This window comes from Lepisma saccharinum, chromosome 14 (assembly GCF_977018435.1).
Source record: "Lepisma saccharinum chromosome 14, izLepSacc3.1, whole genome shotgun sequence".
Lineage (NCBI taxonomy): Eukaryota > Metazoa > Arthropoda > Insecta > Zygentoma > Lepismatidae > Lepisma > Lepisma saccharinum.
Window position 1 is genome coordinate 16,542,834 of NC_139242.1, and position 13,824 is coordinate 16,556,657.

The 13,824-nt window shown below is 37.7% G+C and overlaps 1 protein-coding gene across 1 annotated transcript; it reads right to left on the bottom strand.

The window, feature by feature from the left end:
• Positions 1–2,478: 2,478 nt before the first annotated feature.
• Atg8a (GABA type A receptor-associated protein autophagy-related 8a) lies at positions 2,479–10,457 on the bottom strand. Its single transcript, XM_083134843.1, has 3 exons — positions 10,248–10,457; positions 4,985–5,182; positions 2,479–2,919 (listed from the first exon to the last, which is right to left on the bottom strand). The coding sequence occupies exons 1-3, from the start codon at positions 10,335–10,337 to the stop codon at positions 2,851–2,853; spliced, it is 357 nt and encodes a 118-aa protein (XP_082990969.1). The 5' UTR covers positions 10,338–10,457; the 3' UTR covers positions 2,479–2,850.
• Positions 10,458–13,824: the final 3,367 nt, after the last annotated feature.

A 13,824-nucleotide genomic window follows, 5' to 3' on the forward strand; every position in this document is an offset into this window, starting at 1 on the left:
GGAAAGTGGAAAACAAGTCACTGAGGAAATTCCTGGAGAAATACACTAAAGAAACGGTGCCGTCGGAATCTACGCTGAGGAAAACATATTTAAGCATCTGCTACGAAGAAGCTCTGCAAAGAATTCGTGCTGAAGTTGGTGGAAAGAAGGTTTGGATTAAAACAGATGAAAGTAGTGACTCTATGGGACGCTGAATAGCCAAAGTTTCATATGAACTATGGAACCAACATGCGGAGAATCCTCGTCATTTCTTCTCACGTCAGAACAGCTAGAGAGAGCCAATGGTTCGTCAATAGCTCAGTTATTCTCAAATTCGCTACTTCTGCTCTGGCCAGATGGTGTACATCATGATGACATGCTACTTTTATCAGTGATGCAGCTCCCTATATAAAGAAGGCTGCCATAGCATTGAAAATTCTCTTCCCGAACATGCTTCATATCACATGTGTAGCCCAAGCAATGCACAGAATCACCGAAAAAGTTAGTGTTGCACCCAGAAGTGGACAGGTTGATTTCGAACACAAAGAAGATATTTCTGAAATCTCCCTCTCGAACCCGAACATTTGAGGAAGTTGCACCTGAGCTGAGTTTACCTCCGCAACCAGTCTTGACGAGATGGGGAACCTTGATATCAGCAGCTATATATTATGCTAACCACCTTGAAAAAATCAGTGAGGTGATCGATGCTCTTCCAGAAAATGAAGCGGCTTCAATTCGTGAAGTGAAAAAACTCCTGTGCTATTCAGAACTGAAGAATGAACTGTCGTTTATTTTTGCACATTATGGTAGAAAAAAGAGGTGAGACTCTTGTAGCATTAAAGCTAGAAAAAAGAGGTGAGACTCTTGTAGCATCCATGAAAATCTTCGAGGAATCTATGCAGCAGATGATGGAAGTGTCAGGAGAAAAGGGGTCAGCTGTTGTGGAAAAGTGCAAATGGGTAGTGAGTGCAAATGATGACTTGAAACAAACAAATTGAAAACAATTTGTGATATTCTAAAAGGTGAAAATGCTGTTATCGAAATGAGTCCAGCTACATTTGCTTGTTTTATGTATGCTTCATTAACATTTTGCCAGAAATTATAGATAAAAGTAAGTGACTTTCAAATGTGCCTTTTTCAGTTTATTTTGCCTTTTTTCCCATTTTTAGTGCCTATTTTCCACATTATAAATGCCTTTTTGCCTGCCTATTTTAACGAAAATAAATGCCTGAACTTCCGGGCTCTACTCATGAATAACCTTTACAGGAAGCCTCAAAAATGTACAACAGCATGCTGCTTTTCTAATGTACAGTCCTGCAAAAAAATATTTAAATAGGTCTAATTGATATTCTAGTGCATGTTATGAATAGCATTGCATTTGAGGGGTCTACAATATTATCACAGGGTCAGGCCCAGGAGTCAAATGTCCTCTAACCTACTGAAAAGTATGCTCCTCTCAGAACCATATTGAAACGTAAATCACATGGAAAGTGCACAACTTTCAGCAGGTTTTGATTGACTGATTTTGTTTATTTTACTTCGCATTTCCGCCACTTTTGGCTAATCACGAAGAGGAGTAATATGATGAAAGGACACTCGCCAAGAACACCCATGCATAGGCTAGGATTTGAACCAGGGACCCCTGGCATTGTAGTGCACTGTGCTAATCACTCCACTACAGTGGTTGGCAGTGTGATCAGCAGTACCTCAAATTTTTGTTCAATGCCAACACTAAAGACCTGGTAACTTACTCTAAACCAACAGTGCCACACACACTGTCATGCTGCTAGGGTGTGAAACTTTGCTGTTAATGATTGGCTCGTTTCCAAGCAATAAATGTTGCCTGTCGCTTCAATGCGAATTCACCCTTAGAAGTAATGGATATTACAAGCTTCTAGAAATCTACCTCAAATACAATTGTTTTCAATTTGAGGATGATTTCTTTCAGCAAACTCGCAAAGAACAACTCCTGATAGAGAAACTTTGCAACATCTTCCCCAGACTCAAGTTCACAATACATCTTAAAAACCAAGACAAAATCAACGTTTTAAACTTTACCATTACCCAAAGAGACAAGAAACTCGTAACCACAGTTGCAGATAACCAATATATTCAATCACATAACTAAACCCCTCTAACCAGACCAAAAACTCACCAAGCACAAACATTTCCTCTGCCCTTCCCCCCTGATAACCCAGCTGTATATTATGCAGTGTGTGAGAGAAAGGCACATTATATCGGTAGATCCATTAACAAAAATATCCAGCACCACCTAACAAGACCAAAAGGCCATTTAACACTTCCCACACCTGGAACCATCTACTGTAGAAGGTTGTACCAATAATAAGAAATGGTACAAGTTTTCCGAGAAGATGGTAGCAGTGGTTTTGAAAATCAATAAAACAATAAAGTTTCACGGATAAGTCAGCAATTTCTACCATATCTTTCATTTCCCACAAAATGAATATTAATTCTATATTATCATTTAAAAAAATCTCATACTTTTGAATTTTTTATTTAAATCTCAATTATATGTGTACATTGTATATACAATGAAAGTAAATTATGCACTGGAAAGCATTTCCTTGAGGGGAAAAAAAAGAAACTTAATTCATGTAGACCTGTACTGAACCAAACCCATCTGTGCGGTACTCAATAAAAATACTGTTCTCATTAAGTTATACAGTGTTTAACCATAATACTATTACTACCCATTTAGCATAAGTTGCTATGAAATAAATCAAAAATTTTACATTATAAACAATAATTTCCTGCATATAATTACAGAAGCACCTCAAAGGATGCTGTCACTTCAAAATGGTTAGCATCAAGTCCAAAATGGGGGGAGGGGGATGACATCAAATAGAATGGTTACTTGCCACCATATACATTCTCGTCACTGTAAGCAATATACAGGAAGAAATCCTCTTCATGATGCTCCTGGAAGAAAGAGTCACTTCATTAAACAATGTAAACATAACACCTACGCTTGTGACTATATGCAACAATATAAAGGTAAGGTCCCCATGCATGTGCTATGAAGGCACATTTAGGGGATGTGGTCAGCAAAATGCTCCAGCCACCTTTACTCCTCACCCTGGATACCCATACATTTGAAGCTGAGTAAGCCCCAGAGCTTAGATCCACCAACCCTGGGAATCGAACCTGAGTCTCCCGCGTGGCAGTCAGATGTCCTACCATTAATTACTCCTGACATTATTTACTCCTGATTTTCAAAAGTATAAGTCCAATTTATTTCCCATTTAGCCCGTGAAATTCAACTCAATATGATAATAATTTTCTGGTGTGATGTCTTTTTTTTGTGCTGGAAAGTTAGCATTTTGAAGTTGAAGTAAACACAAATTGGTAATCGAAGTAAAGATACGGAAATTGGGGTTATCAACACGTTTACTTGAATACAAAACAACTTGACAGGGCAACAACCTCGCCCTAATTTTAAGATAAGTACTTTTTTATCCCTAAATTTCACCTGTTTTAAACCTTTCAACCACAAAATGAGCTCACAAAAAATCTTTAAAACTTGTTCTGTCCTGGTGAAGTGGCAAGAGAGAACTGCTGTCAAATCTTTGTAAAGCAAACATTCTGGAGAAAGTTTGTGTGAATGTCTCTCTCTCTCTTTGCATTATAAATTTACAGTAACAAACTTTTACTTTTATTTCTGTTTGCCGGAAGCAACCCAAATGCAGCACATTGACCTGATTTTTGTAAAGTCTGGTATTACATTTTGCACTCTTTTATTTTGGGCAGTTATTCTCGAGGAAAGAAAATGTGGATTAACTGTCTTGAGAATTTAGCTGCTGCCAGTATTTCTCCTCATTAACTTAGTTTTAATTTTTACACGCATGGCCTGAAAGAGTGAAAGGAGTTCACTTTTTACACTATGTTTTACTTATGCCAGATTCATTTTGCTTTTTTTTTCAATTTTCATGCTCAGGTGTTAATGCAAGTAGATCTAATGGTAATTTTTTATAAAAAATCCTTCCACTTAAGATGGGTAACACCTACTACCGTGCGTCCATTTCCTTGCAAGGCCGAGACATCAGGAAAAGTGTGGTGGACGGCGGTAGCGGAGATGCAGACATTTTCGACCAGTAACGTTCCGCTGATGTTCATGGATTAAAGCATTTTGCTTCGTTCGAAATCATTCGGAGGTTTCGAATGTGCAACACTGTATCAAGCAATGGAGTGAGCCAAGAGCATGTTAATTTCGTATTGTGTGAAAGAGTGTGGTTTTTGGTTACTTGCTGTGCTACTTCTTTGTGTAATTGCAGTGTGTGTGTGTGTGTGTGTTGTGTGTAAGTGAGGCGATTGAAATGCCAGCTGCAAAGTTCACGTTAGAACAAAGAATTTTTATGTATGACACTTACGTAAAAACAGACTCGTGTCGAGATGTGTGTATGCAATTTGCACAGAAATTACCTGGCATTTCACCTCCATGTAGAGAGATGGTTAGATGTCTTGTCCTTACATTACGAGAAACTGGAAAAAGAACATATGCATGTGAATCAAAATTTCATCACACGATGCCAGGAATGTGGGTGGACATCACTTTGAACAACTCTTATAACACAGGTTAGTGCTTGTTTTGCAATATTAGTATAAATATCTACATGCTAAAGGTATGTCCATAATAATAAGCGGGACGTTACTGGTCGAAAATGTCAGCATCTCCGCTAGCGCCGCCCGCCACACTTCTCTCGATCTCGCAAGGAAATGTATATCCCCACTGATTTAGAAATCTTCAAAATTTCTGGATACTGTAAAAAGAAAAACTTTATGTGGCAATATGATTAGTTTGGAAATAACCAGAACTTGGACTACCGGAGATGTTAGGTTCAATTACTGGACATTTTGTTGTGTTTGTTCCTTCATTTGTGTCATGAATACACACCATTCATCATCATCACTACTACAGTCCGCTTTGGTTTAAAAATTATGCAGAATACAATAACAAAAAAAAAAAAAAAAGGTTTCATTGCTTTACCTGGTACAGAGATCCCATTGTTGCACTCGTAGGAGGTATCACGTTGTTCACAAAGAAGAAGAGAGCATCTTCTGGTCGCAGGTGGATTCTTTTCCGGATAAGGAAATAGAACTGTCCTACAGTCAGATCAGATGGTACAAGATACTTCTTCTTATCCAAGTCACCAATTCTAGCCTTTGGTGCTTTCTCAACTATAACCTAAAAGAAAGAAAAAATAATCATCCCGCTATTTTGGCAATCAGCAACATAGTTTACAAGCTGCACCAAAAATGTTATTTTTACATATTGTCCATCATCATACTGACATTATTATAGCTATGAGATAGGATTCATAGCATTCGAAGATTCCGACTGTTTTACATCGGTAAATATATATATATATATATATATATAAGGGAGGACAAATAGTGGCTGAAATCAATTAGAAATCACAACAAACTTGTGGTAGGTTATAGCTGAGGTAACAGTTCCGTATATCGGAAACACATTTCTTCATTTTTACAGAAGAAACTACTTACTGAAATGAGTTTCTGCAAACATTCTAACATTCGTTGAGGTGTTTTCTTTCATAGTGGAATCTATTTAACCAGGAAATCATGTATTTTTCAAGAAAAATAACTCAACGATGCACAATTGCCATTGCTTTCGCTACGTGAACTGCATCCTGCGTACGTTTGATGATGTAAGCCCCTGTCAGTGTTTCCAACCCCTTTTTTTTTCACTATCCTTACCTAACCTTATCGAAAATGGTTTGTGGAGCTATCTGTCAGCTACCCATGCATAATGTACAATTTCCACTTGTGACAAACACAATAGTAGGTATTTTTCGGTGAAGAGTGTTGGAAACACTGCATAACCACAACGTGAGTCAAGATGTGACCGCCATATTGTGTGTTAAGGAAGCAAAGAAAGGAACCAAAAAAATCACTCTGTATGTGAGAAATTGTGTTTGTTTTCGTGTAAAAAGCATAATGGCACCTTGAACTATGTTCCGCAATACACAATTTGTAACACAAAATTGCGAAAAACAAAATATCCGATTTTAGCGTGTTTCTGATATAGGAAGTTTGTCTAGAACTCGTATATTGTGATGAAACCAAAGATATAAAAACACAATTCAGGTTATACTTACATTTTTGTTGGCTTGTTATGATTATGTTTACCCAAAAGTAAAAAAAAAAAAATGAAAAACACTGTCTCATTTCTAACCTCAAAAAAGGTAAAATATGAGACACCATGAAGGTAAGAATGAGACATGCTTATATCTCAATGGCCATGCACTGTGGAACAGTAGGAATGAAATAATGACAGAGCATGAAAATATGAGTCACTTGGTATATATATATATATATATTTTTGTAACGTGAAAACTGACAGAGTTATGGCTTCTAGAATTAAAGCTCCAAGAAATCCTTAGAAATGAGGAGGCCTGTAGGAACATAAGGATACATAATGAATACTGTATAGGCCTATATGCTACACATTAAATAAAAAAATGAATGAAATAGGCAAAGTAACATAGCCTAGCCTACATTTTACAGTGTAAAAAAGGTAAAAAAAGTAAAGTGCTCCCCTGTCCATAGCACCACGCCATGAAGGCGTATAGGGGGTGTGGGGGTAACGCCCCACACTTTCTTGATCCGGTCGTGAGTGGGGGTGATGTGATCAGCATCACGCCCCTGACCGCCTTTACCCCCCAGGGTTTCCCCCAGGTAGCCATGTTATTCGACGCTGGGTAGGCGCCGGGGCCGCTTCCACCGTTAGAAAAGTTCCCGGATTTGAACCGGCCGGGGATCGAACCCGGGACCTTTAGCATGGTAGTCAGACGCGTTACCGACTGAGCCACCGTGGCCACATTTACATTTTACAGTGTAAAGCAGTTATGTCTTGCCATAAACATAGAAATAAAGCAAACTAAAATTGTGTAGCTACTACTGATAGAAGAAAATATGAAATGTTAGGCCAGAAGAAAATATGAAATGTTAGGCCTCCTCAGTAAGCTACTTTATTCATTAACACAAACATTGAAAAAAATTAAAACATCAATTGTACAAAAAGTTTAGGCCTACGGGTCTTGCCAAAAAAATAAAAAACGAACATTCTATACTGGTATTAACATTTCAATACAGCTCATGAATACCTAAATAAACAAGGAAAATAGGTAATTGAAACATGGTACCAAACAATATGGTAACTCAAGAAACTGAAATACACGCTGGCAATTAACAAAACTAGGCTATGTTTCAAACACATCAATTGGCTGTGAGAATCGATATTTCACTCTGTCCCCAAAAAGCACAGTTTTTGGAACCTCCAACTTGCCAATGATATTGGAAAGGCTTGTGACTGATATATCATTCTCGTCTACAAGAAAAGTGTCTTTTGTTCCTGAATGTCTCATTCCCATTATCTGGATATCGTTTTTATCAAGAACTTCTTGCACAATACACATGTACCGAAATTCAGTACATTTTATTTTACCACCTCTGAAGCGAACCAATATGTAGTCACCACATTGAAGGTTTTCTGTGCTTTCCACTGGACTTGATTGTCAATTTTACTTTCTTTATGTTAAGACATCTTTAACATAATCGTAAATACATAAAAGGAAAAGAAGAAGATAGGCGAGGTAAATATCTGCTGTCTCACTTTTATCTTCATGTGTCTAATTTTGTCACCTAAATTGAAAAGTGACATAACGCATGTCACAAGGACACTTTTTACGTTTTGTTTGCATTGATGTACTCTAAAGTTAAACCTTCAATGAGTTATGGTTTCAATTTTGCTCCTAAAGTAATAGGGTCGGGTACCCTATTCTACACCTTCGAATTTTGAAATTTTTTTTCTTTCATTATGAAGGTTATGTGATCCTATTTGTGAATAAAAAAAAATTGGAGCGCGGAAAGAAGTATTTACGACTGTACAGCCGTTTAAAGTTGAAATTTTGTCGTTTGAAATGGTTCGCAATTATTTCCAATTTCTAGATCGTGATACTAACACGACACCAAATTTTAACTATCGATCTCAACCTAACTGAACTAACCTATCCACGCGCCAATGGTTCGTGGGGCTAGCGCCAATGGTTCGTGGGGCTAGCGTCAATGGTTCGTGGGGCTAGCGCCAATGGTTCGTGGGGCTAGCGCCAATGGTTCGTGGGCCTAGCGCCAATGGTTCGTGGGGCTAGCGTCAATGGTTCGTGGGGCTAGCGCCAATGGTTCGTGGGCCTAGCGCCAATGGTTCGTGGGCCTAGCGCCAATGGTTCGTGGGGCAGCAGACCATCTCCCTGTAAGTCAAGTACAATGTCCCGTATGTCTCGTCGAACAAAGCCCTCTATGTCCTTCATCCGTTGAACGTGTGTCAATCTCATATTTAGTCCTTTTGTATTAATTCAATGTCACACAAATCAATTCCAATGTCTAAAGTCGCACAAAACAATTGCAATGTCTCAAATATCCAATACGCCAATAAATTACATAAATAATATATTGAAATCGCAAATTATCCCATTGCACAAGTCATTCATAACAAGAAGAAATTGCAAATTATCCAATTGCACAAGTCAAAGATAAGAAGAAAAAGAAAATGTTCAGACGTGCGCCTGTGACATGAATCCAAGATGCGCCATGATGAAATCTCTGCAAAACCGTTTCGACGTTACATAAGGAATCTAAATATTGAAAAACGTAAGTTTCCTAGCACGTAGAACTAAAAAAATTACTTTCCGCGCTATTTAGAAACATCGTTTCTTATGAAGAACTAATTTTCGTAACGAGAATATTTTAAATGTGCGAAAAATCGAGGGTGTAGAAAAGGGTACCCGAGCCAAGTAATAGATGGCTGCGTACAGCTAAAGTTTGCCGTCGTAATTTGAAAGTTTTTTTTGAAATAAAACAAGGAATTTTTTCCCAGTAAATGACTTTTTTCAGAACACTGTAATATACATATAATGAAAGACAAGATCCTAGGCAACTTTTGTTGATTTTTATTCAAAGTTTGAAACACTGTGTTAGTGCAATATTTCACTGTCTCATTTTTACCTTCACCCACCCTACGGAACTGTTACCATAGCTGATAGTTGTTATACTAGATAATATTGCTAACTAGAATATTAGTTTATTAGTGATTTGTTATAATTTATTAGTTTGCTAATTATTTTAAGGATCTGATATTTCTCTAATGCTCCTCACACAGTGCAGTCAGATCGTGTTTTCACAAGATAGTGTATCTGATTCACAACATACATAAGTAAGTAAGAGGACATAGAAGGATTGAAATCTCTTAGAACAAAACTATTTAATTAATGAACTTTAAATATTGAACATTCACGCACTGCTGTTATTAAAGTCGCAATTCATACAGCAGACAAAAGGAAGAACATTCGAACTTTGATAAGTGACCCTACGGTATAATTTAACAATACAGGGAATTTCTCCAATTTGTTTGAATTTTCGGTTACTTACTAATTTGGGTCTCCTAATCACGAATCTGCACTTAAAATTTGGCGCTCACGTATAAATTTGGCGCTTATTTGGGGGCAGGTGAATCCGGCCAATTTCTAACATGCCCTTAACAGGGAGTCTATAGATATAGGCGGGAAGCCGTAGCGGAGCGGAGGCGGGGCCGCGATAGCGGTTGGGGGCGGTAGGTCGATTACCCCAGGGGCGGAGCCCGGAACCGGCGGGAAATTTGGAAATCGAGGGTGTGGAAATAAGAACTTAATTTCGATTATTTTGCTATTTCCACGTGTGAGCGCCAAATTTTGACTGCAGATTCGTGATTAGGGGGCCAAAATTAGTGAGTATGCCGAATTTCAAACAAAATGGAGAAATTCCCTGTATTGTAAAATCGCTCTAATTGTACTAATTGTAGAAAACAGTCTGGATGCAAATGCAAATTAAGTCGAAAGTTGATACGTACTACACAATATAACGAATCATATAATATGCGTACTGTAAATAATTGCGCAAGATGTTGAAAGTTCAAAATGACGACAATGACATTACTTCGTGCCATATCCGATTATAAACAAACAACTGACGTTCAAGAATCATTGTCAATAATATTTATAAGTACACTTAAAATGTCAACCAATATATTACATTTAGTTTGAATAATTATTTCTGTACAATCGACGTACATACATGGCGTTTTAAGTTTGGCTTGTTTACAACCAGATAATACAATATAATCACTCTCTCGAAATTGCCTACGTTAACTTCCATAACAAAAGTTCGATTCTTGTAGAACATACAGTCCTACTTACAGGAACACGATCAGGATACTTCCTCCTTATTTTCTCCCCTTCAGCCTTTCTCTTCTCGAACGGGTGTTCCTCCTTGTACTGGAACTTCATTTTCAACACATATAATATTCCACCAGCCGTCAAAAATTGTGATACTTTTCACCCCACGAAAAAGCAGAAGGTGAACTAACAATAACAATCAATTTCTCCTGCGTATGCGCACTTCACAACATATTTTTAAGTTACGCCATAGAAAATAGTCCACGAAATAATAGTACACAGCGTACTTTTCAAACTTCTATGTCGCAAAATTTCTAAATACTTTTTATGTAGTCTTACTTATAATGTCTGTATATTATATCTTTCAAATTTGTGAAATTCTTTTAATGACTCAACGCCCATTATCACAGACTACAAATAAGCACGTGATTTGTATCACTCCTCGCATAACACAAGGTCGAACACGAAGTTCGGTTAAGCGTATCGGCAGGGCAGTTTTGCACTCCAGAACGTTAGACTTTATCCGGTGGTCAGAAAGGTAGCAAACACACACAACGAACATGGCAAACAACTCGGTGTTAAAGAAGATTTGTTTTGATGAGAGAGTCAGTGGCGTGCCCAGGATTTTCGAAAGGAAGGCGTTACGTACACTATTTTTGGTAGTCATTCCTCATTTTGCATTTTTCTTTTCCTACATTTGACGTTCTTTTTTTAGGAATACTGGGCCAAAGGAGGTAGGAAATGAGCCCCACCAACCCCCCCTTGGGCACGCCACACTGGAGAGAGTTCAGCTGATGTGCATAATAAATTATGAACTATTAGGTAAAATAGGTTACACAATTGTCATAGTTCTTTTTGAGAACTAGTATATAGAGAAAGGGTGTGCGGGAATCCGAGATCATGGAAACAAAAAAAAATTGAACATGGACGTAACTCGGAATTTATCTTCGAGAGGATAAGTAAATTGATCTTTGTGCAATGCTATTTAGCTCATTTGAACTAACCTGCCGTTGTAATTTAATATATTAATTGTTAGTTTCACAAGCATGTCATTTTCTGAAACATATGATGACTATGTAGTGGGATCAATGAGTATTACCGTGCAAATTGTCCATCACCATGTTCGTGCACTCTATTTGACCCATAAGAGCTTCAAGAATTAAAAGAAAACTCAAAACAAGCTGTTGACAACTTCTGCACCAGTATACATAAAAATCCATTGCTTTAAAACACACAGGATGTAAGAGAAAAAGTAATGATAATACTCATGGACAATTTTCACGTTAATACTCATGGATCCCACTGTACGTACATTATCTAAAGGATTTACAAAACACATTTTTATTATCGATAGGCAAGAAACTCTTCGTTTAGGAAAATATAAGTTTGAATGGAATTACGTATTACGTTCCAATGTAAATCTCAGTGCGGGCCTCCCGATGGCGCAGAGGTAGAGTCTTCGCCTTGTAATGAAGGGGTCCAGGGTTCGACACCCGGTGGAGGCACAAGTGGTTCGGATCCCACTTTAAACTGTAGGTCCAGTCCCGATTAGTCTTACTGTGCTTAAAGTGGACTTAACACAACTAATCAAATCAAGTAAATCTCAGTGCAGTGGTCTACAACATTTTCCAAGCCCACCCCTGGCTAAGTGCCTGCTCGAATACTACGGTCCAAATGAATGCCATAATCCACCCAAAATACTGAAGTTTTCATGCAATTAGCAATGATGAATTGCAATAAACCGTACGTGTTCTAAACCTAGCAGGGAACAAGGCTTAGCTTCTTTTCCTTTGAAGATTTCACGAAAATCCATTCACCTTAGCATCCAGAGAAGACAAGTAGCTAGTTGGAAACAGTGTTGCCAAATTTATCACTTACCCCCCGTTACAAATTTTCAAGTTAACAGCCAACCACCGTGGCGGAGTGGTTATCACATCGCGTTACTGTGCCAGGGGTCCCGGGTTCCAATCCCTGGGCATGGGTGTTCTTTGTGAGTGTCCCTTCATCAATTTCATCATATCAATCATTTCCATCTTCACGATTAGCCAAAAGTGGCAGATAAGCGAAGTAAAATAAACCAAATCAATCAAGGTAAAGTAACAGTAAGTAACTGTTGAAAACGCTACTTTTAATGAAGAAAGTAAACCTGTCACAGTTAATTCCTCGAAAAGAGTTAACTCTTACTTGTTAGTTACTTCCAAACACAGATAATCATTCATTTCATTTGTAACATTCTTGATAACTGCATAGTACAATACTAACGCATAGATATGTATACTAGTTTTTATTTGTAAGTTCGTCTTACCACCATCTTCTGAGAAATATTTACAGTATGTAACATTCTTATTCGTACACAAGGATTTTCAAAGAAAATGCTTTAATATCTGAAAGGAAATACACTCTTTTGAAATTGTTTCTTTACAATTCAATAACTAATATCATTAGGAACATAAAATCTTACCCAAATTCTGTATAACCAATGACAATAATAAATTAAATGAAATTGAAAGAGAAACATGCCATTTTTTGTACAACTTTTCTATTCGTACACTTAATAATATAAAAGAAAAAAGTATATTCAGAGCAAATTGAGTGACAGTTCTAATACTTTGATGCGTATTCTTTGGCTTTAATTACTGCTTGGCACCTGTTCTTCATAGAATTAACCAGTTTCCGACATGTTTCAGATCTTACTTTATTCCACTCGGCTTGCACAACAGTTTTCAACTCTTGTTTGGACTTGACGCTTGCTTTATGGACTCGCCTCTTCAAAATTACCCATAAATGCTCAATGGGATTTAAGTCTGGACTTTGAGCTGGTGTTTGTAGTAGTTTGGGCACATTCCATATTAGCCAATTCATGTTAACTCACGCCTTATGCTTATTGTCATTGTCTTGTTGGAATCTGTAGATAGGCAGCATGTCCATTTTTTGGGCACTTTGCTTTACATTGTTCTTCAATATTTCCAAATAGACAATAAACTGGATGGTACCAACCCTTTGGACGACATACAGCCCCAAATCATTAATGACCCACCACCGTGTTTAACTGTTGGAACTGTGTTAATGTGATTATTGTCTTTATTTGATTTTCTCCAGACCCTATTTATCCCATCTGACCCGTATATATTAATCTTGGATTATTGTCTTTATTTGATTTTCTCCAGACCCTATTTATCCCATCTGACCCGTATATATTAATCTTGGACCCGTATATATTAATCTTGGACTCGTCTGACCATATGACATTATCCCAAAATTGCTGGTCCTCTTTCGCGAATGAAAGTCTATTCCTGCGATTCACCTTATTTACATACGGCCTCTTTCGTTGTATTCTGCCATGATATCCATGCTTCCACAAGGCACGTCGGACAGTTTGATCGGACATCATCTTGCCAGCAACATTTTCTACTAACGGTCGTAACTGAGGAACACTTAGTCGGGGGTTTTCTCGCACTCTTTTTAAAATAAAGCGTTCATCACGTTTATTGAACCGTCTCTCTTTTGGTTTTCTCGGCGCATTCTGTGTTGAACCTTCCTCTCTAAATTTGTTTACTATGTATTGAACTGTGGAATGTGATTTATTGACTGTTTTTCC